This window comes from Trachypithecus francoisi, unplaced genomic scaffold, assembly GCF_009764315.1.
Source record: "Trachypithecus francoisi isolate TF-2019V2 unplaced genomic scaffold, Tfra_2.0 Lachesis_group7, whole genome shotgun sequence".
NCBI classification, from domain to species: Eukaryota; Metazoa; Chordata; class Mammalia; order Primates; family Cercopithecidae; genus Trachypithecus; species Trachypithecus francoisi.
This window is the reverse complement of record NW_022681472.1, coordinates 99,353,622-99,377,586: the sequence shown is the minus strand read 5'-3', so window position 1 is coordinate 99,377,586 and position 23,965 is coordinate 99,353,622. Positions and strand designations below refer to the sequence as shown.

Sequence of the window (23,965 nt, the reverse complement as noted above, 5' to 3'; positions counted from 1 at the left end):
CAACTTGCTTTCTGCACCCCTCGTCCAGCAACTTCCCATGGAAAGGTGTGCAGAACCTGAACCCGCCCACTGATGCCCGTCTCCTACCTGGGAGTGCAGTGCAGCCAAGAGGGCATCCAGCTGGGTCTCCAATGTGCGGCTGCCCACACTCACGGCCGCCTCGAGGATCTGTCCCAGGCTCTGCTCGGGGTAGGCAGAAGAGGCCGTCAGTCCTACCTCCAGCCCCCTGAACTGACCGTGAGGTCAACCAGAGCCTCCCAGTTGGGCCACAGGAAGACATGGGCCAGGAGGACATGGGCCCCACCTTGGGGCTCAAATGAGGAGGCCTTTCGTCTACCTCTAGAACTCAGAGCCAGGGAGGAGGGTGGGAGGGCCCAGGAAGGGGGCTCCCTAGGCCACAGGTGCCATAGACCAAAAGGCCCAGGTTCCTGGCACCATCCAGGGCAGAGCGATGGGAAAACTAAGCTGGTCCCCACGAGGGCCCTGTCCTTCACAGCCCACCACTGAGCCTTAGCAGAGAACTCAGGGCCACCCCCACCCACCACTGAGCCCTAGCAGAGGACTCACGGCCACCCCTAGGGGAGTCTGATTGGAGGAGTCCTCAGGGACTAGACCGTAGACCTGCCCTGCCTGCAGATACCTTGGACAAGTAGAAGGTCTCTGAGTGCTTCTTGTAGAGGGCGAGGATCCCAGGGAGGAGCTTGGGCAGCTGCTCTTCCAGCCTCTCACTGGGCAGCAGATGGCTCATAGGCCCCAGAGCCTCCACCACGGCAAGACGGAGCTGAGAGGGGACAGTGGACGGGAAGCTCACGCTGCTCAGTCAACACTGACTGCTCAGAGCATGTCCAGCAAGCACCGGGACAGACAGGAACCAACACTGGGCTACCAGTGGGTGCTACAGGGGCTGGGAAGTGAGCCCAGCACCCAGAGGTCAGCTGTGGGGAGACGACAGCAAGCCAGATGGTGGCCAGGCCTGCCCCCAGCAGCACTGGGCTTCTGGGCAGAAGGAAAAACCCACAGTGACGAGGCACCTCTGGCACAAGTCGTAAGGATGGGAACTGCAGGTGGGGTCCTGCGCAGGTGTGGCAGCCTAAAGGTGGCTGGGCACGGTGGCTCACACCTGTAATCCCAGAGCTTTGGGAGGCCAAGGCGGGTGGGTCACCTGAGGTCAGGAGTTCGAGACCAGCCTGGCCAACATGGCGAAACCTCATCTCTACTAAAAATACAAAAATTAGCTGGGAGTGGTGACGGGCGCCTGTAATCCCAGCTACTTGGGAGGCATGAGAATCACTTGAACCAGGGAGGCGGAAGCTGCAGTGAGCCAAGTCATACCACTGCACTCCAGCCTGGGTGACAGAGTGAGACTCTGTCTCAAAAAGATAAAGGTGAGCCACCTCTCACTGGGCACCTCTGCTCGCCAGTGCACCACCACCACCCTCCGATCAATTTGCCATGGGCAGGGAATGTGGGAAGGAGAGGGCCCTGGCATCAGGTGTGGACTGGTACAGCCATGGGGCGTACCTTGGCTTCTCGACTCTGCAGCCACTGGTGGAAGAGAACATCGTAGGCACTGAAGATGTCGGCGGCAAAGGCGTCCTTCCTGACCGTGGGGTCTGGGGCCCGGTCCAGGTTGGCCAGGTACTCTAGGGCACCCTCGCTGAAGCGCTGCAGAGCTGCGACACCAGACAATGGTAAGCGGCTGCAGGCCGTGGGCTTGTGACGATCCCCAGCACCTGTCTGCTTCCTGCCCCTTCCAGAAATCCCATGGCAGCCTGCACGGTGCCCTCCCTAGACACCAGCCACGCACAGAACTCCAGGACTACACAGGGGTGAAAAGTGTCCCTCCAAATTCATGGCCTTATTGGAAATAGGGTTTTTGCAGATGAGTTTTTTTTTTTTTTTTGAGACACAGCCTTGCTCGGTCTGTCACTCAGGCTGGAGTGTAGTGACACAGTCTTGCTCTGTCTCTCAGGCTGGAGTGCAGTGGCTTGATCTCGGCTCACTGCAATCTTTGCCTCCCAGGTTCAAGTGATTCTCCTGCCTTAGCCTCCTGACTAGATGGAGCTACAAGTGTGTACCATCATACTTGGCTAATTTTTATATTTTTAGTAGAGATGGGGTTTCACCATGTTGGCCAGGCTGGTCTCAAACTGCTGACCTCAAGTGATCTGCCCACCTTGGCCTCCCAAAGTGCTGGGATGACAGGCACGAGCCACCGTGCCCGGCCAGATGTGACCGTTAAAATGGGGTCATAGCAAAGTAGGGTGGGCCGTAACTCCAACATGATGACATCCTTATAAGAGATGCAGGGGCAGGAGGAAGACGGCCATGTGACATGGAGGCACAGACTGGGGCCAGGCAGCCTCTGCTCAAGGACGCCTTGAATCCACGGCCCCCCAGAAGCTGGGGAGCCTAAAATGAATTCTCTCTCTGGGCCCCCAAGAAGGAGCCCATCCTGCCAACATTGTGAGCTTGGACTTCTGGTCTCCAAGACTGTGAGAAAATACATTTCCGGTGTTTGAAGCCACCGAATTTGCACTTGGCGCTTTGTCACCAAAGAAAACTGGTGCAAGTACCAACCTCCTCCCAAAAATGCCCTCTGGCCACAAGTTCCTGCCCACTCCAGTCTGCCAGAGACAAGAGGGGCAGCACCATGCCCACCCACCCTCACAGACAGACTTGTGCCACACATTCTGCCCAAGGCTGACGTGCCGGGCACAGTGTGGGCGGGAAGAGCCACAGGGAGAACGATGGCAGGGCGGAGGGGCACCAGGATGCCAGGGTCAGCATGAGGCCCTTCCACGGGTGGGCAGCTCCTGACAGTGTGCTGGTGCCTGTGGAAGTGACCCAGCTGTGGCCTTGGGCTGACCACGCAGGCAGAGCTGGGAGCAGGCAGAGGCTGGGCAGGTGGCCACTCAGGCTTCAAGTGGTGTGGACATCTGGGTGGAGAGTCAGAAAACACTGGCTGTAGGGCCTGGAGCCAAGGACATGGGCTGAACTCAGGTGCCGATGTGCCAGTGGTCAGTGGGGCTGGGCCCTGGGTGAAGGGGGAACATGGGGCACAGGGAGAGAAACTGAGGCTAGAATCTTTCACACAGCCCTGCTGAGGACCAGGCGGAGATGTGGAAAATGGTGAAGGAAACACAAAGGGACCACGAGCTTCAGGGCAAAGTCCAGAGCTCCTGAGAGGATGCGCCCACTGCACGGGGAGGCGGCCGCACAAGGCACAAGACCAAGGGGGCACTGCTGGGACCACCTCGGCTGCCCCAATCTTGAGTTCTTTTGATGGGCCTACTCTCTCCAGGGTGACTGCCGACTGCCAATCCCAACAGCCCCGCTGTTGCAGGCCCTGCTCCAAAGCACAATCTAAACTTGGTATTTTCAAACAATTACTTTTAATTTTCTCCAAACTGCTTAATGTGAGATAACACCTGTTTGCAGCTAGTGGGCTGATCACCTTTCTATGTGTACGCTGGCTGGCTGCGTGGTTCTGGCCCTTTCTTGCCCCATTTTTCTGAGCTGTAGTCTTCCCTTCTGATTTCATAGCAGTTCTTCCCACATCTGCTTTGAAAAGCAGCTCAGAGGTGCAGGCCGGACTGCCCAGGCCTAGTCATGGCTCTCACTCCACAGTTGTATGGCCTGGGATGAGTTACTCAGCCTCTTTGTGCCTCAGTTTCCTCACCTATAAAATGGGGCAGTGGCTGGGTGCGGTGGCTCATGCCTGTAATCCCAGCACTTTGGGAGGCTAAGGCGAGCAAATCATGAGGTCAGGAGTTCGAGATCATCCTGGGCAACATGGTGACACCCGTCTGTACTAAAAATACAAAAAATTAGCCGAGCATGGTGGCAGTCACCTGTAATCCCAGCTACTTGGGAGGCTGAAGCAGGAGAATCGCTTGAACCCGGGAGGCGGAGGTTGCAGTGAGCTGAGATCGCGCCACTGCACTCCAGCCCGGGCGACAGTGTGAGATTCTGTCTCAAAAAAAAAAAAAAAAAAAAAAAAAAAAATAGGGCGGTGGTAGCACCTGACCCAGGGCTGCTGTGAGGCTCCCCTGGGCTGATGCAGATGTGGTACAGAGGGCCAGGCTGGGGTGTGAGTGCCAGTTCCCACTGGCCTTAGGCCCCATCCACTGCTGCTCCTAGGGCCATGGGTGAGCCTTTCCACTTCTTATGAAGTAGAGAAAACTATTTATAGTATCTTCTTTGGTAATTTTTCCTGTTAATGTTCATCTGCAGTTCTGTGCATTTTTTCAGAACAAATTCCTTTATTTGTCATATCAAACTTGTTAATCTTTTCCTTTGTGATTTATACTTTTTTGTATCTTAAGAATTATCACCTTAAAACCAGCCTATAAGAATCAAAAGGTGCAGGTGCTCCCAACAGTCCCGGGAGGCTCGCCGGCCCCTGGCTCTCCATGCTTGGGGCAACCATCTCACAACCTTTTCTCGCCACAAACCCCTCCTCACAATGGGCTGACAACCTCACCCAAGAGGACCCTGAGACCACTGGAACCCACACCTATGCTCTGTGCCTCCTACACCCCCCACCTGGCTCCCGTGTAGCCAGTGGTCCCCATAAAGCCTCCCTCTGACACAGACCCTGCAACAACCCTACAAAAGCAAAGGCCCTGAGAGGCGCCACCCAGACAAAAATTCTCCACCTGTACGCCTCATCCCCTTCATGGGGCCACTGGCCACTTCCAGCACTGCCTTCGGGGTCACCGGCACCTCCAGGCGCAAACCCGACGGTCGACTCAGGCCCTGCGGTACTCTCCTAGGAAGCTCCCCAGAATCTGTGATGACAGATCCACAGAGGAGCTGGCACCTCTAAGTCTAGCACACAGGAATGCAGACAAGCTTCAGCTTCTGGTCCTCCAACAGCATCCTGCTGAATTCCTGCCACCTCTAATAATTTGTGGGAATGCACTGGGATTTTTATATAAACATTTTATTAAGTGAAGACCAAAAACCTTTGGTTTCTTCCATTCTTTGTCTGGGTGGTTCATTGTAGGATTTCGGTTTTTCGTTTTGTTTTTTTGAGACAGGGTCTGTCACTCAGGCTGGAGTGTAGTGACACCAACTTAGCTCACTGCAGCCTCAATCTCCTGGGCTCAAGTGATCCTCCCACCTCAGCCTCTCAAGTAGCCAGGACTACAGGTGCGTGACACTGTACCTGGCTAATTTTATTTTATTTTATTTTATTTTAGAAACAGAGGTCTCACTATGATGCCCAGATTGGTCTCAAACTCCTGGGTTCAAGTGATCCAACCACCTCGGCCTACCAAAGTGCTGGGATTACAGGTGTAGGTCACCATGCCCCACCTGAGTTTTTTTTTTGGAGACGGAGTCTCACTCCGCCACCGAGACTGGAATGCAGTCTCGGTGGCGAAGTGAGACTCCGTCTCCAAAAAAAGGTGGCTCACTGCAACTTTTTCCTCTCGGGTTCAAGCAATTCTCCTGCCTCAGCCTCCTGAGTAGCTGGGACTATAGGTGCACGCTGCCACACCCGACTAATTTAATTTTTTTGTATTTTAGTAGAGACAGGGTTTCACTGTGTTGCCCAGGCTGGTCTCAAACTCCTGAGCTCGGGCAAGCCGCCCACCTTGGCCTCCCAAAGTGCTAGGATTATAGGCATGAGCCGCTATGCCCGGCCTAGACTGAGTTTTTAATAAGAATCAGCAATGAGTGTGGTGGCCATGTGGTTTTCCTTCTTACATCGATCAGTGTGAGGGCCATCCTCCCAATGTGGAACTGGCCTCTCACCTCTGGGGCGACCCCCCGTCAGGACAGAGCCAGCCCCTACGCCAGGCAATATGGATTTTGCTCGTAGGGTCAGCAATCACAGCGGGGGAGGTGAGGTGATAGGAATCTGCTTCCGTCCAAGTTTTGGGATATTGAGGGTCACCGTATCCCAACAAAGGCAACTTGAAACCATCTCTGACTTGGGTTCAGCAGCAGGGGCATGGACGGGGAGGGCGGACCCTGAGTGAGGATAGTCCCTAGATCTCTTTCGTGGTGACGCTCAGGTCACAAAAAGAATTTGGGGCCTGGTGCAGTGGCTCACGCCTGTAATTCCAACACTTTGGGAGGCTGAGGCGGGCAGATCACTTGAGGTCAGGAATTCACAACCAGCCTGGCCAACATGGGGAAATCCTGTCTCTACTAAAAATATAAAAATTAGCTGGGCGTGGTGGCGGGCACCTCTGGCCGCAGCTACTCGGAGAGGATCACTTCAGCCTGGGAGGCAGAGGTTGCAGTGAGTCGAGATCACACCACTGCACTCCAGCCTGGGAGACAGAGTGAGACCCTGTCTCCAAAAAAAAAAGAAAAAAAATTTGGAAACTGCCCTTTTTGCTTCATTTCCCTGGGGTGACACAGCCCCGAGGATTGGGAGAGCCCACTGCAGAGCCCGCAGAGCACTGCCTGGAACTGGTGCTCTCCTAGAGCACTCACTGCCGGGCTTTCAGAGGTGGCTGCACTGGGGCACGCGGTCCCCTCGGTGGCCCTCACTGGTCCCTTGTGGTCCCCACGCCGCCCCTCACCGTCTCCCCACGGTCCCTGCACCGCCCCTCACGTCCCCTTGAGGTCCCTGCACCGCCCCTCACCATGCCCCCCCCACCCCTCACCGACCCCCACGGTCCCCGCACTGCCCCTCACGTCCCCTTGAGGTCTCTGCACCGCCCCTCACCATGCCCCCGCCGCCCCTCACCGTCTCCCCACGGTCCCCACACTGCCCCTCACCGTCCCCCCGCAGTACCTGCACTGCCCCTCACGTCCCCTCACGTCCCCTGCACCGCCCCTCACTGTCCCCCTCACGGTCCCTGCACCACTCCCTCACCGTCCCCCGTGGTCCCCGCGCCGCCCCTCGCCGTCCCCGCGCCGCCCCTCGCCGTCCCCACATCTCTTCACCTCCTCTTTAACACTTGGCTTGTTTCTCCCTTTTCTCTTGATTAGGCAGCAGCTTAAGTATTTAATTCACTTATTTCGAAGAACTAGGTATAAAACATAACGTTTTGCCAATTGCTTATTTTCTAAAGCATTAGTTTCTGTGTTTTCTGCCTTGCTCAGGTCTGGATAGGTGAGAAGAAGACCACAGTAACAACAAAACTTGCAATGGCCTGACAAATACAGTGAGATGGGAGGGCTCAGCTCCCACTTCCCACCCTGCAGAGACCACAGAGGCCAGGGAGGGTCAGGCGGCACAGCATGAGGATTCCAGTGGAACCAGCAGGCTGTCTGCAGGGAGGCTGCTAGCCCCGCACTGCACAGAAATCCTGGGACTGCAACTCTGCAGTGGTTTCCCTAAAGCTGCACGACACTTCCCTCCCTGACAGAGAAAAGGGCAAGGGGCTGCCTGCCTCCCGCTCCTCCTCAGCTCCTTCCTTGCTGGCGATGGGATCCCCTGCACACCTGTCACTCACCCGCAGCACCCAGAGCCTCCACGCCCTCGCCAGTGCAAGGGGTGGGGGCTCCTGCTCTGCCCCAGCCCCACAGCGTCCTTCCGCCCTGGGTGGCGGGTGACAGGGCTCCAGGGAACAGGTCTGGCACGGGCTGTGAAGGTCAGTGTCTCCTGGCGGCCCCTCCACAGCATCTCCCTTTGATGATGCTGGTGAGTCACCTCCGGACTTGTGCTCTCTAGCGGGGGTGCTCGGCCGACTCACCTGACGCCTGCCCTGCACCCCCTTCTCTCTGCCAGCTCAGGGCTGCCCTCCGGGTTGTCCCCAGACCCCTGTCTAGCTGGTGCACTCTCTTTAGTGTCTGCAACCGGCTGCCACACCCACCCCCTTATTCTTTAATGGAAATGGTTATAGTTTTGTTTCTAGACTGTATTTGGTTCTCTTTTCACACTGGCTCTGTCCTCATAGGACCCTGCCCTTTCTCACTTTCACCTCTTTACCTTGCTATTTTTATCCTGTATCTCATCAACCCAAATGATGTTACTTTCTGCTCTAGTGCTCCTTTCGTGTGCTGATGTGTGTGTTTTGTGACTGTAACCAATACTGCTGGTCCTGGGTCTGTGGGAAGCTGCTGGCCCCACACGGGAGCCGAGACCCTGCGCTCCAGGGAAGCGGTGCTTCCCACAGCCGCGAACCCCAGGCCGGAGCCACTGCCGTGCAGCCTCACTGGGACACAAACATTCAGAAGGACACTGGTCACCCCGCCCGGGACACTTCAGCCCAGCCCATTTACAAGGCTAATGTCGCAGCTTAAGGGCTTCCCAGTCCAACACAAAGAATAACTTTGAACCCTACAACTACATGAGGACAGACCATGGTTACAACTTCTCAGGAGAGAGGATTTAAAAGAAATTCTAAAAGAAAACAGACTACCCCAGGGTGTACAGTGGAAGGCTCATCAATCACCTTTTGCTGAGGAGGGGCCTTGGAGGGTCTGGTACAGGTGGGCTCTGGCCCAGTGCAAAGAAAGGCCTCATCTCCCATGTGAAATCAAAGCAGGCAGGCGCCCAGGGGCCAGTGGAGACCTCTAACCCCTCACCTCCCCTCTGGGCCTCTGTGGGCCTAGGTTTCTCCTACTGATTGATCAGAAGGATGCTGGTCAACTCATCAGCATTTCAGGTATTCCGTAGTGGGAAGGTTTTTCAGAATAACAGACCACCAAAATGCCAGAAGCAAAAGCCCACCCCTGTTGAGTTATTAGGTTTTTATTTTATTTATTTATTTTTGAGACAGAGTCTTGCTCTGTCACCCAGGCTGGAGTTCAGTGGCTTGATCTTAATTCACTACAGCCTCGACTTCCTAGGGTCAAGCAATCCTCCTGCCTCAGCCTCCCAAGGAGCTGGAATACAGGAATGTGCTACCATACCTGGCAAATTTTTTAAAATATTTTTTGTAACGATGGCCCATTTTGGCCTCCCAAAGTATTGGGTTACAGGCGTAAGCTACCATGCCCAGCTAGTTTTGATTTGTTTGTTTGTTTTGAGACAGAGTCTCACTCTGTCACCCAGGCTGGAGTACAGTGGTGCAGTCTTGGCTCACTGCAGCCTCCGCCTCCCAGGTTCAAGCAATCCTCCTGTCTCAGGCAGAGTATCAGGGATTACAGGCACGTGCCGCCACACCCAGCTAATTCTTTTGTATTTTTAGCAGAGATGGGGTTTCACCATGTTGGCCAGACTGGTCTTGAACTCCTGACCTCAAGTGATCTGCCCACTTTGGCTTCCCAAAATGCTGGGATTACAAGCATAAGCCACCACGCCCAGCCACTGGGGCATGCTTTTACATCATCTCTTGACCTCCTGTCTCTGTCCATTCTTTCTAGGGTGCCTCTGACTGGAATGCTGGCCTCAGGGTTCAGCCTGCTAGTTCATTCTTCTCTTTCTCTCCTACTTTCTGTATTTTTGCCTTTTTCCTCTATTTTCTGGAAATTTCCACAACTTTCTCTTCCAATTTTTCTATACTTTTCCCATTTCTATTATGGCATCTTTAATTCACAGAAGGTCAATTTTATTCTCTAAATGTGGCTTCTCCATGGTGACACCTCTTGTCCTGAGAATGCATGATGCCCACTTATTTCCCTGAGGATATTAATCAGAGATTTTCTTTCTCTGCTATTTTCTTCTTCCTGAACCATCTACATCTCCAATTAGTGTCTGTTTCTTTTGCTGCCACCTTTTCCACTGGAGGGGTTCCTCGGCCGGGAGGAATTACTGGCTGTCTGCCCTGCTGGATGGTGTGGCCAGGCCAGCCGTGCCTCCACCACTGGGAGCCGTCCCTGTAGCTCCTCGCCTCCTGGCTGCAGTGCCCTCAGGGCACTCCTGTCCTTGGCACACTGCCTGTCCTGGCTGGACCTGCACCCTCCCGCAGTGGACGCAGGCCTGCCATCCCCCCCCCCCACCACTAGGCCTCGCCCAGTTGATATGGCATCCTCTGGCCCCAGGCTGCTCCAGCCAGCAGGACCCCCATCCCCTTCAGATGCAAACAGGGAACGTTCCACATATGGTGGGCAGCACACGTCCCACACGAGGAGGCCCCACGGCATCTTTGCTGGCTGAACCCATGTGTTGGACACATGGAGGAAAATGCCAGCATGGCAGGGCTCGGAGGAGCCGCAGGTCCCCTGTGAAGGGGAAGGTGAGCGAGACGTGTCGGAACTGCGAGTCCGTTTCTGCTGAGAGCCTCAGTGGCTGCAGGGACCAGGCCATGGACTTCCCAGAGGAGTGGTGGGAAGGGGCGATGCGCGTGCAGCACAGAGACAGAGGGCTCGGCAGGCGCCCCAGCTGCCCTGCTCTGTCTCCGCCCTGTAGCCCGGACAGCATGTCCTGCGCCCCAGGCACCTTAGCTGCGTCCACACCCAGACCCGCTTCCACTCTGCCCCTTCACACCTGGTTCAGTGTGCAGCTGCCCCCATCCTGGCACCAATACCATTTTCAGCCAAAACTGGGTCGCGCGGGGTTACTATCCCTTCTACCTAAGGGGCCTGCCCTCACCCCCAGGTGAGGGACAGCCTGTGAAGGAGTGCTCCTTTGAGAGAAGATGAAGGCATCTATCAAAGAGCAGGGCCAGGAGAGACGGAGTGCAGGGGCTGAGGAGAGGGTGGCAGGAGCCCTGTGATCTGAACCCAAAGTCACCATGAACAGAGCAGGCGGGTCCAAATGCTCCAAACCAACCCTTCAGTCAACGAAGCCCAGCCCAGCCCTGTAACCACGCGCCCCCACGCTTCGAAAACACACCCTGCCCAGGCCCCACCAGCTCCCTCCCCCATCACTGGGCCCTCCCACACCTGCTGCCTGGAGAGGAGGCCTGGAACCTAACAGACCCCTGCCCCAGAGGGCTGGGTCTTTACAAGGGCTGGTCCCCTGGGCACGAGGGTCCAGTTCTCCTCCCTGCCAACTACCAGGGCTGGCAGTCTGCCTGACATAGGACACTGGGAACACAAGGCCTTGGGTTGTGAGGGCACTAAAGGCACCTCAGGATCTCCAATCTCCACACCCCCTACTAACAGGAATGCCTCCAATCCCACCAACCACTCCCCAACTGTCAGTGGGAGCGGAAAACAAGGTCCAGGTCCATGACATGCCCGCAGTCCCTGCCAGGCACACAGAGGGCTGTGGACACTGCTGGCAGGAACGGGGCTCCTGGCAGAGGGTGGGGTGAATGAATGTGGCCCCATCCCCTGGGTCCTGGGATGCCCAGAGAGCGGACACTTTTCTAGCCTGGAGTGGGGAGGAAAACAAAAAATCATGGCTTTGAAGAAGCCTCTTGCTGCCCCCCGGGCATGTCCAGGCCTCAGTGGACCCGCAGTGTAAGGTGGAGGGGCTCACCAGGAGCAGAGAGAAACAAGAGACAGAGGCTGTGTCAGCCCCACAGGGACCGCCCAACCAGCCAGCAGCCTCAGCCAGGGGGTCCCTCCCTCCAACAGCCCTCCTCCCTGCAGCCTAAAGGGCCCACCTGTCCCCCTAAAACATGCATGCCCGGGCACAAGCCCCCAACAAAGAGGCACTTGAGACAGAAGGTGATGAGGCTGCCTCTTACCGGAGCAGAACGCCACGCGCACCGTGTCCTGCTTGGCCATGCCCAGCACAGGCAGCAGGGAGCTCAGGACGGATGGCAGGAAGGGGACTACGCCGAACGCTGTGAGAGAGGACACTGTCAAAGACCTCCACCAAGCCTTCCAGTGCCCCGTGCTCCTCCTGGGGCAGGCTGTGCGCCACCTACCGTTGGCCACCGAGAGGCTGGCGAGGGTGTGCAGCACGGCGCAGTGAGGCAGGGTCCCAGGGTGCAGCCTGCGCAGCAGCTCCTCCATCACCTTGCTGATGAATTGCCTCCCCACGGCCACCAGGACGCCACTCGCCGCCTGCTGCCAGTCCCAGACCAGGTCCTGAACCCAAAACACCAGCAAGGAGAACCACTCCCTGAAATCTCCCAAAAGGCAAGACCAAGACATTCTGCCCTCAGTGGCTGCCAGCCTCGGACAAACGCACGCTGTCTTCAGTGTCCCTAAAAAGTGCAGGTCAGGGAAGGTGGCAGGCACAGCCTCCCCTGCTGAGGGGCTGCCAGGAGACCCCACACACAGGAGCAGAAGAGCCCTGGTGAGAGGGGACTGTGCTCAGGGCCCAGAGAGAGTTAGGCCCACCAAAGCCCTGCTCCAACCCCAGTGCCGGGCACGTCCTTTGGCCCCGGCTGCAAGCACACCGTGGTCCTGCGTGTGCTTAGTTCTGGCAACTTGCTCTCTGCTTCAGTTGCTGCCTCTGAAAATCACAGGGGACCATCCCCCGCCCGTGCAGGGTGGTGCATGGGACCAAAGGGCCTCTGCCAGCCCAAGGCAGCCAAACACCACCCTATACTCTCAAGGCTGCTGGGTAGCAAGGTCAAGAAGCAGCTTCCCTTCCCAAGCTAGGCCTGAGTCTGCGAGGCCAGAGGGTCTGCTGAATACCTTCGTCTTGGTCATCTCGCTGGAGGCCAGGAGGATGATGGTGCTGGCTGTGTCCTTGTCCAGCTCACTGGCACAACTGCTCAGGACCCTCTCCATGGCCCTCAGGACCGCCGCTCGGTATGGGTGCGCCAGCTGCAGAGAGACATCGTCCAGGACGGTCCCAGGTGAGCCTCACGCCCAGACACTCTGAGTGCCTGTCACTGTCTCTAGGAGATGAAACTGCACAAATCTCTCTGTCTCAAGCACAGGAGGGGAGGGGTACACCTGATCACTCTTCATGTCCTAAAAGCAGACCTGCAAGCCTCACGCTCACGGCCCATCTCCAGAAGGGTGGAGCATTATCCTGCTCCAGACAACCAACATGCAGACGGCAAGGCGGGGGACTTCTGTCCCCCAGGGGTAGCCAGTAGGGTCTCCCAGTCACATGACGCTCCCAGGACCCTTCGGCCTCCTTGCCCTGCCCTCCCCTGTCAGAGAGGAGCACCCTCCTGTCCCCAGCTCAGTCTCTGCCTCAGTCTCTGCCACTAGGCTAGTACTTATATCCAAAGGCCCCTCCTCAAGGCTGCTAAGGAAAACCACCACCCACCACACCACCTTCTGCCACGGCCCCAGGCCCCCTCTACCTCCCAGGTTAACCCTCCGCAGAGTCCTACCCCTAAACAGCTCTCCTGTTGACCACCAACCCCACTGTAAATCCAAAGAGCACACACCGTCCTTCCCTCGACTGGGGACGCACCAAGGACTGGGACTGAAAGCTGGGACCCGCAGGGGCACACAGCAGAGTAGGCTACTGCCCAACCCAGGAAAGGGCCCTGGGGCACCCGGCCACCCTGTGTTGACAGCCCCTCCCCAATGATGCACCCACCACGGCCCCTCCCTCCACCACCCTGAGAGCAGCCTGCACCAGGCAACATGGCACCAGGAGGGGCCGGCACAGGGCGGTCCAGCATCCCACAGGCTCCGTCATTCATTCTCACATGGCTATAAATACCCAAGGCTGGGCGTGGCGGCTCACGCCTGTCATCCTAGCACTTAGGGAGGCCGAGAGGGGCAGATCACCTGAGGTCAGGGGTTCGAGACCAGCCTGGTCAACATGGTGAAACCCCATCTCTACTAAAAAAAAATACAGGCTGGGCACGGTGGCTCACACCTGTAATCCCAGCACTTTGGGAGGCCGAGGTGGGTGGATCACCTGAGGTCAGGGGTTCAAGACCAGCCTGACCAATGTGGTGAAACCCTGTCTCTACTAAAAATACAAAAATTAGCCATGTGTGGTGGCGTGCGCCTGTAGTCCCAGCTACTTGGGAGACTGAGGCAAAAGAATCGCTTGAACCTGGGAGGCAGAGGTTGCAGTGAGCTGAGATGGCACCACTGCACTACAACCTGGGCCACAGAGCGAAGACTCTGTCTCAAAAAAAAAAAAAACAAAAAATTATCCCGTCATGGTGGCGGGCACCTGTAATCCCAGCTACTTGGGAGGCTGAGACAGGAGAAAAGCTTGAACCCGGGAGGCAGAGGTTGCAGTGAGCCGATCATGCCACTCCAGCCTGGGCGACAGAGCAAGACTGTCTCAAAGAGAAAAATAAAGAAGAAATACCTGAGACTGGGTAACTTAAAAAGAAAAAAGATTTAATTGGCTCAAAGTTCTGCAGGCTGTACAGGAAGCATGGCTGGGGAGGCCTCAGGAAAACACAATCATGGCAGAAAATGAAGGGGAAGCAGGTACATCTTATATGGCCTGAGCAGACACTTCCAAACAACCAGATCCTGAGAACTCTATCATGGGGACAGCACTGAAGGGAGAAGTCACCCCCAGGATCCAGTCACCTCCCACCAGGCCCCACCTCCAGCACCGGGGATTACATCTCAACATGAGATTTGGGTGGGGACACAGATTCAAGCCATATGAGACACTGATGGTCACGGGGTCTGCGTTTCCCTCATGCACTCTGACAGCTATGGCAGCCATGGCAGGTGGGGGTGGGCCCACATGGGAGAAGTGCTACCCGCTCAGTGAAGACAGCCACGAAGGACATTTGAAGGAGAACATGACAAGGTTGTTTGGAGGAGAAACAATAGTAGGGAGGCTTGGGAGCTTCGTGAAAGTCTTGGTTTTGTTCAGAAACTATTTGAAGTTGACACCCAACCACCTGACACGCACTTGGCCCTGGCGTGAAGCAGTACCGGTGACAGGGCAGCGTCAGGCAGCTCCCAGGCCCACATACACTCGCCGCAGGTGGCTGTGGCACACGTGTTCAGAATCACGCAACTGTCTCAAGCGTTGAGTCCCAGCATCGGTAACAGACAGGGGTGCTCACTGCCACTCTGCGGAACGAGTTATAAACTACCATGGTCTACCCCAGACCCACAAGTGGGAGTGATTTTTGTTCCTGAAAATAGCCAGTGCAGGTCACAAGCCTCAGCATGGAACATGAAGTCCACGTGGAACCTGCCAGTTCTCTGGGGAGGAGTTTCAGCTGGGGTTGATTTTCACTGTTAGATTTCCCATCCTCGAGTGTTGGGTGCCGCAGTGAGGCAAGAGTGAGGCTGGTGGGGGATCAGTCTCACTGTGCCAGCCACCTCTGCCCACAGGCTACACACGACTCCCTTTCCTTTAAGGCTTCTGCAGGCAGACTGTATTTAAATTCTATATTAGAGAATCATTTCTTTTTTTTTTTTTTTTTGAGACGGAGTCTCACTCTGTTGCCCAGGCTAGAGTGTAGTGGCACAATCTCAGCTCACTGTGACCTCCGCCTTCCAGTTCAAGCGATTGTCCTGCCTCAGCCTCCAGAGTAGCTGGGACTATAGGCGCCTACCACCATGCCTGGCTACTTTTTGTATTTTTAGTAGAGACGGGGTTTCACTATGTTGGCCAGGCTGGTGTCGAACTCCTGACCTTGTGATCCGCTTGCCTCAGCCTCCCAAAGTACTGAGATTACAGGCATGAGCCACCGCACCTGGCTGAGATTACAGGCGTGAGCCACTGCACCTGGTCACATTTTTTTTCTGAGTCAGGGTCTCACTCCATCACCCAGGCTAGAGTGCAGTTGTGCGATCATAACTCACTGCACCTTGAACTTGCGGGCTCAAAAGATCCTCCTGCCACAACTTGTCAAGCAGCTGGGACTACAGGCACACAACACCACACTCAGCTAAATTTTTTTTTTTTTTTTTAGATGGAGTCTCGCTCTGTCACCCAGGCTGGAGTGCTGTGGCACAATCTCAGCTTACTGCAATCTCTGTATCCTAGGTTCAAGTGATTATCATGCCTCAGCCTCCTGAGTGCCTGGGACCTACAGGTATGCGCCACCACTCCTGGCTAATTTTTTTTTTTTTGTATTTTCAGTAGAAATGAGGTTTCGCCATGATGGCCAGGCAGGCTGGTCTTGAACTCCTGGTCTCAAGTGATCCACCCACCTCCGCCTCCCAAAGTTTTGGGATTATAGGCATGAGCCACTGCACCCAGCCCCAGCTAATTATTTTTATTTATTTATTTATGTATTCATTCATTCATTCGAGACAGAGTCTCAACCTGTCACCCAGGCTGGAGTGCAGTGGTATGATCTCGGCTGACTGCAACCTCCACCTCCCGGGTTCAAGCAATTCTTCTGCCTCAGTCTCCTGAGTAGCTGGAACTATAGGCACGTGCCACCACACCTGGATAATTTTTGTATTTTTAGTAGAGACAGGGTTTCACCATGTTGGCCAGGATAGTCTCAATCTCCTGACCTCATGATCTGCCCGCCTTGGCCTCCCAAAGTGCTGGGATGACAGGTGTGAGCCACTGCACCCGGCCTGGTCTTAAACCCCTGGCCTCAAGTGATCCTCTTGTCTCAGGCTCCCAAAGTATTGGGATGACAGGCGTGTGCCCTGGCACCCAGCCTATGGTTTCTGACTTTCATAATCTGGACACTCTTCCCAGGCAGGAGACAATGTGGTCCTTGAGAAGCCCACCCCCATCTGGGACGCCACAGAGCCGAGGCTCCAAGTGGGTGGATCAGCTGCCGGGGCAGCACGGCTGGTATAGTGCAGGAAGTAGGGGAAATGATTGAAAATCAGTGTAAACTGCTCTGGTTCTATCTAGTCAGAGCACGGCTGAGCTGGGAGCAGCAGCTCGGGTGCAGCAGGGCATTTATACACATCTGACCAGACCCATTGCTGGGAGGGGCAGCTCGGGTGCAGCAGGGCATTAATACTCACCCAACCAGACCCACAGCTGCCATCTCCTCTGGTTCTTGGTCATGAAAACACAGCTCAAGTTGCATTATGCTTCCATCTTTAGCTACTAATTCTCTTCACGTATATGAGAAAGTTTGAGGGAAATCTTTGCAGATTCCACTCACAACTGTGGCATCTCCAATCTGTCACTCTGTGTCCTGGTGACTGAGTGCTCAGTGCAGGGTGACAGACTGGCTCAGCAAGTCTGCAATGGGTTATGCAACTGGAAAACAGGAACCCATGAAAAAGGCATAGGCATCTACATTTTACGAAAAATGGACAGGGGCCAGCCACAGTGGCTCACGCCTGTAACCCCAGCACTTTGGGAGGCCAAAGTGGGAGGATTGCTTGAGCCCAGGAGTTCAAGACCAGCCTGGGTAACATAGTAGGCCCTGTTTCTACAAAAATAAAAACAATTAGCCAGGTATGGTGGTGCGGCTGTGGTCCCAGCTACTTCGGAGGCTGAAGCAGGAGGATCACTTGTGTACTGGAGGTCAAGGCTGCAGTGAGCCAAAATTGCACCACTGCACTCCAGCCTAGGAAACAGAGGGAGTCCATCCCTGAATTTAAAAAAAAAAAAAAAAAGTTATGTATTACTTCTGTTCCAGGGTTGGTTTGAATTGTTTGATTTTATGGTATAAGTACAATATTTTTGGCCGTGCGTGGTGGTTCATGCCTGTAATCCCCATGATGGTGACAGGAGGCAGCCAAATGCCTAGACAGAGAGGGATGGGTCCCCCGAGAAACCCCACCTCAAGCCGAAGATAGTTTAAAGTCAAGCTACAAGTTAAATCCTCAGTCTGGATCGAGAGCCGTCTTCCTGTCTGGCGCGCTTTCCTCTGACTGATCCCCACCCTTCACCTATTTTACATATACCTACCCTTTTCTAATTGGCTTTCTACACCGTCACGCCCACCTTTGAGCGGTGTCTTCACTTTAACCTCTTTTGCAGACTCACAAACCAATCAGCACACACTCCTCATCCTGTGCCTATAAAGACCCCAGACTCAGACTCAGTTGGTAGAGGAGAGCTGGCCTAACTTGGGCGAAGAGACAGCCTGACTTTGGGGAAGATGACCTGTCCTTCCCATCCCCTCTCCAGCTCCCCTCTCCACCAAGAGCCATTTTCATCGCTCAATAAAATTCTTCTCTGCCCTCCTCACCCTTCTATGTCCACTGTATCCTCATTCTTCTTGGGTGTGGTACAAGAGCTCAGGAACCACCAAACACGGTTACAAGCTATAATGTAGGCAAGCTGAGGCACGCCAGCATGGCTAGGCAAGGCCCAGGCGGGGCACTGCTAGGGCTTGCAAAGGGACCAAGTAGAAGAATCCTATGGCTGGGTGCAGTGGCTCAGGCCTGTCATCCCAGCACTTTGGGAGGCCGAGGCGGGTGGATCATCAGGTCAGGAGTTTGAGACCAGCCTGACAAACATGGTGAAACCCCATCTCTACTAAAAATACAAAAAAATGAGACATATGTGGTGGCGTGTGCCTGTAATCCCAGCTACTCAGAAGGCTGAGGCAAGAGAATTGCTTGAACCCGGGAGGCAGAGGTTGCAGTGAGCCAGTTTGTGCCACCATACTCCAGCCCATCCTGGGTGACAGAGCGAGACTCCGTCTCAAAATAAATAAATAAATAAAATAAAAAACATATATAAAAAAAGAAGAATCCTACATCACCAGCACTTTGGGAAGCCAAGGCAGTGGATTGCTTGAGGTCAGAGTTCATGACCAACCCAGCCAACATGACGAAACCCAATCTCTACTAAAAATACAAAAAAAAAAAATTAGCCAGGAGTGGTGGCACATGCCTATAGTCCCAGCTGCTCATGAGGCTGAGGCACGAGAATTGCTTGACCCAGGAGATAGAGGTTGCAGTGAGCTGAGATCGCACCACTGCACTCAAGCCTGGGCAACGCAGCGAGACGCTGCCTCAGAAAAAAAGAAAAAAAAGTACCATACTTTTTACAGCCCTGCCTCCACTCACAGTTGGAAAAGGCCCACTCAGGAAAGTTCTTCAAGGAAAGCAAACACAGTAATGAGCCCCTTTAAATAAAAATATTGTTGACAAAAAAGCTAAACTCTAAAATACCTAACAAGGTTTATTCTGTGCCACTATGAGTGACCATGGCCCGGGGAACACCAGAGAAAGTACGCCCAAGATGGTCAGGTTAGTTTGGTTTTATACATCTTAGGGGACAGAATCACAGGCAAAGACGTAAGTCAATACATGGAAGGTGTGTACTGCTTCAGCCTAGAAAGGCGGGGCGTCTCGGGGAGTACTCATAGGGCACAGGTGGATTCCGAGATTTTCTCATTGGCAACTAGTTAAAAGAGTTAAACTGGCTGGGCGCGGTGGCTCACGCCTGTCATCCCAGTACTGTGGGAGGCCAAGGTGGGCAGATCACAAGGTCAGGAGATTGAGACCAGCCTGACCAACACGGTGAAACCCAGTCTCCACTAAAAACACAAAAATTAGCCGGTGTGGTGGCACGCGCCTGTAATCCCAGCTACTCAGGAGGCTGAGGCAGGAGAGTCACTTGAACCCAGGAGGCAGAGGTTGCAGTGGGCCAAGATCGTGCCAATGACCTCCAGCTTGGGCAACAGAGCAAGACTCCCTCTCAGGAAAAAAAAATTAAAAAAAAGAGTTAAACGTTGTCTGAGGACTTGAAGTCAGCAGAAAGAAACGCCTGAATTAAAGGGGCTTGTGAAAGTCAAGGTTCTTGTTGCGTAGATGAAGCCTCCAGGTAGCAGGCTTCAGAGATAATAGATGGTAAATGTCTCTTTTCAGACCTTAAAGGTGTCAGACTCTTAGTTAAATCTCTTCTAGATCAGATAAAGACCTGGAAACAGAAGGAGATTCTCCACAGATGCAATTTTCCCCACAAAATATGGTTTTGCAGGGTCATTTCAAAATATGTCAAAAATAGATTTTGGGGTAAAATAGTTTTATTTCCTTCAGGGCCCACCATCAGACATGTGATGCTATGCCAGAATCCAGTCTGGAATTTTATTGCTACAAAGAGTCTGTTTTGTCAGACTTACGGTCTGTTTTAACCTCATGTTCATTGGTTGTACAAACTTCAAAAGGGAGCAGGTATAACGCGGTGTGTCCAGTCTCCCTTTCTGTCTGTCATAGCCTGGAATTTAGTTTTCCAGGTTGCTCCCGGGTCTCCTTGGACAAGAGGATGGTAGAGCAGGCCGCTAGGCAGACATGAGCAGGGCAGGAGAGGCCCCCAACTAGGAATGTCAGGCGGTCATCAGGTGATGGTCAGGCAGTTGTTTAGGCGTCTAAAATAATAACTGGTCACTGCCAGCACCAGGGAAAGACAGTCTCACAACAGATGGAAAACACCTAAAGCTTCTGCATGGGGGAATCAGGAAAAAAAAGAAAGAAAACACCTAAGGCTGGTGGCAGCAGCTTCCTTAGAGGATCTCCGGAGTTGGGTGGATGGGCTCCAGCAAGCATACTGTGGTGACATGGTAGTGTTTAGCCAGTACATGGCCTTCCTCTAGAAACACTCGGCTGGTTAGGGAAGAATGCCTCAAGTGAGCATGCGTGCAACTGCGCACAAAAACTCAAAAGGAGCTTCCGGTAGTGGAACCCACGCAGGTGCCTGGAGGTGGCTCCCAGGAGGGCCCGGGAGCTCCGCACCCCTCCCCATTCCTGCCCCGAGCATCTCCTCCACCTGCTGTGCATCCGCACCCTTCCTCACAGCCTGTGTCATAAATGGGTAAAGGCAGGCCACTCTGTCCCTGCGTTCTGTGAGCCACTGCTGCAATTCATCGAACCCAAGGAGGGGGTCATGAAAACCCTGATTCATGGCAGGTCGGTCAGAAGCACAGGCCACACCTGGAGCTTGCGACTGGCATCAGAAGCAGGGCCATCGTGTGGGGCTGAGCCCTCCACCTGCGGGGTCTGACGCGACCTCCAGGTGGATGGTGTCGGAATTGAATTGAGGACACCCAGCCGGTGTCCACTGCACAACGGACTGCTGTTTGCTGGTGGAGAGAAGCCCCCCACATTTGGTCACAGAAGTATTCTGTGTTGATTGCTGTGTGGTGTAAAAGCAGAGAAAACAAAATGAGTTTGAGTTTTTCTACTCACAAATTTTGAAAATCCAGTTTTACTATTCTTGCTTCTCTTCCCCAAATCCCGTCCCTCACCATGGCCTGATGGCCCCTGAGGAGTCTGTCTGTCCTGTGTGGGACCCTGGCTGACGTGTACAAGACTGGATGTATCTAAAACCGTGAGGCCCAGCACCCCTCAGTGGAACAGGTCACATTCTACAAAGTCATGGGCTTCTGGGTTCGTAAAAACAGAAGCACAAACACAGATGCCAGACAGGAGATGAAACCTGTAAAGCTCCAGGTGTACCCCAGGACACTGCGCTGATGTCTGAGGCCTGGAGGGGGATGTGGCATTGCTTTTCCCTATTGTTCCACATCTTTCTGGAGAGACTCAGTGGGCTTTGAACCATGCCTGCTATCTAGGTAAGACACAGCCAAGCGAAGTGCAGCTGCGGTGAGACCCACAAACAAAAGGCAGAAACTGCAGGTAGTGACCAAACCCACGGAGGCGGTCTGCAGGAGGAGACGACAGAAGAGGACTAGGGCAGGCGAGGTCCCTGGGAAGGGTCAGAGCCCACAGGGTCAGTGTTTCCAGCTCAGCATGTATATCATATATAAATATGCCAACTGTGAAGGAAGACTTTTTAAAAATTCAGTTTAAAAAACTGTAAAGGCTAGAAAAGGGATAAAATCAGAAACAAAGTAGGACAAGCATGGAGCGGCTGGGGCTCAGAGGAGGATGCCCCAGAATGGAGGCCTCAGGAGCAAAGTCCCTCTCAGACCTGCTCTGCCCTCCCCTCTCTCCTCCTCATTCTCCCCCAAGGCAGTCATAAAACCTGTAAATATTGGCCAGGTGGTGGCTCACGCCTGTAATTCCAGCACTTTGGGAGGCCAAGGAAGGCAGATCACTTGAGGTCAGGAGTATGAGACCAGCCTGGCCACTTGAGGTCAGGAGTATGAGACCAGCCTGGACAACATGGTGAAACCCCATCTCTACTAAAAATACAAAATTTAGCTGGGCATGATGGCAGGCACCTGTAATCCCATCTACTTGGGAGGCTAAGACAAAGAATCGCTTGAACACAGGAGGCCGAGGTTGCAGTGAGCTGAGATTGCACCATTGCACTCCAGCCTGGGCGACAGAGTGAAACTCCATCTCAAAAACAAAAACAAAAAGAAACAAACAAAAAAACCCTGTAAATATCACTCTAATTCCCTCCACCATTCTGTACAAAACCTGGCCATAAAGAAATTCTCGCTGGGTGCTGGTGGCTCAAGCCTGTGATCCCAGCACTTTGGGAGGCCACGGCAGATAGAATGCTTGAGTCCAGGAGTTTGAGACCAGCCTGGCCAACATGGCGAAACCCCATCATTACTAAAAACAAAAAATTAGCCAGGCGTGGTGGCACACACCTGTAGACCCAGCCACTTGGGAGGCTGAGGTGAGATGATGACTTGAACTCGGGAGGTCACGGCTGCAGTGAGCCACGTTTGTGCCGCTGCACTCCAGCCTGGGTAAGAGAATACGACTGTCTCAAGAAAAAAAAATTCTCTGGCCAACCTTGTTTGACTGTAGGTCTCAGACCCGCACTGCAGAGGGGTCCTGCCCCAACTGGAGGAAAGAGTGCTGGTCAGAGAGGCCCAGGAGAACTCGAGATGGGCCCTGCTGGTGCCCCCAGTATGCTCCCATGGTTCACACCCGCCATCCAAGCCCACTTCTACACAGTTTCCTGTTTCTTCGAACCTACACATAAAATCAGATCACTTCCTTGGGTCTCTGGGCCTTCATTCTGAAGGCTCCCATGTCCCATTAAACTGTGATGAAATAAGCTTGTTATGCTTTTCTCTTGTTAATCTGTCTTTTGTTATGGAACTGTCAGCCATGACACTTATGATGGGTGAGGAAAGATATGATGGGTGAGGAAAGATATCACCACCCTTTTTCTCCCCTACAAAGCAGACTTACATTTTGCTACGAACTGCTAAAAATAACAAAGTCTTTTTGATACAGTTTGGCTCTATGTCCCCACCCAAATCTCACGTTGAATTGTAATTCCCAATATTGGGGTAGGGACTTGCTGGGAGGTGACTGGACCATGGTGGTGGATTTCTCCCTTGCTGTTCTCGTGACAGTGAGTTCTCACAAGATCGGGCTGTTTGAAAGTGTGCAGCACCTCCCCCCGCTCGCTCTCTCCTGGCATCATGTAAAGATATGCTTGCTTCCCCTTCGCCCTTCCGCCATGACTGTAAATTTCCTGAGGCCACCCCAGCCATGCCTCCTGTACAGCCTATGGAACTGTGGGTCATTAAACCTCTTTTCTTTATAAATGACCCAGGCTCAGGTAGTTCTTTAGAGCAGCGTGAAAACAGACTAATACACTCTTTTAACCACCTTTAGTATTCTTTGGCCGTTTCCTCAAATAGCAAGGTCAGCCCTAATTTTGTCTGACAATTAGACACTGATTTCAGCATGTCTCAGGTAATGGGGCCTTTCAGCCACAGAGAAAAGGGCTCGATGCCCAGCACCTACGTGCTGTGTTCACCAGGCTCATGTAAAGCCCAGAGGACAGCCACATCAGTGGGTAAATGCACTGTCAGAAGGGTTTGAACAAGAGCGGCTCCATCTTGAAGAGGGACTGAGTAAAACAAGGCTGAGACCTACTGGGCTGCATTCCCAGGAGGTCAGGCATTCTTAGTCACAGGATAATTCGGGGTCAGCACGAGATACAGGTCACAGAGACCCCACTGATAAAACAGGATGCAGGGCCGGGCGCGGTGGCTCAAGCCTGTAATCCCAGCACTTTGGGAGGCCGAGGCGGGTGGATCACGAGGTCAGGAGATCGAGACCCTCCTGGCTAACACGGTGAAACCCCGTCTCTACTAAAAATACAAAAAACTAGCCGGGCGCGGTGGCGGGCGCCTGTAGTCCCAGCTACTCGGAGGCTGAGGCAGGAGAATGGCGGGAACCCGGGAGGCGGAGCTTGCAGTGAGCCGAGATCGCGCCACTGCACTCCAGCCTGGGCGACACAGCGAGACTCCGTCTCAAAAAAAAAAAAAAAAAAAAAAACAAAAACAGGATGCAGGAAAGAAGCCGACCAGAACCTGCCAAAACCAAGATGGTGACGACACTGACCTCTGGCCGTCCTCACTGCTCACTATACACTAATTATAATGCACTGGCTACTAAGACACTCCCACCAGCACCATGACAGTTTACAAATGCCATGGCAACATCAGGTCTAAAAAGGAGGGACCCTCATTCCACAAACTGCCTGCCACTTTCC

The 23,965-nt window shown here is 53.9% G+C and overlaps 1 protein-coding gene across 12 annotated transcripts in view; it reads right to left on the bottom strand.

The window, feature by feature from the left end:
* The window catches only part of MROH1 (maestro heat like repeat family member 1), a 118,917-nt gene that overhangs the window by 71,466 nt on the left and 23,486 nt on the right, over nt 1-23,965 (bottom strand). For 6 of the 12 annotated variants that reach the window (XR_004435361.1, XM_033203055.1, XM_033203058.1 and 3 more), the window contains exons 4-9: nt 12,391-12,522; nt 11,673-11,841; nt 11,490-11,588; nt 1,522-1,673; nt 641-781; nt 88-180 (exon numbers count right to left, since the gene is read on the bottom strand). Coding sequence is in view for 11 of the 12 variants with exons in the window: in XM_033203055.1 (XP_033058946.1) it covers nt 88-180; nt 641-781; nt 1,522-1,673; nt 11,490-11,588; nt 11,673-11,841; nt 12,391-12,522 (786 nt within the window). In the remaining variant the exon portion in view is untranslated. Of the gene's footprint in view, nt 1-87; nt 181-640; nt 782-1,521; nt 1,674-11,489; nt 11,589-11,672; nt 11,877-12,390; nt 12,525-23,965 lie in introns of those variants that run through there. The other 6 variants (XM_033203060.1, XM_033203063.1, XM_033203065.1 and 3 more) reach the window with 2 other exon arrangements.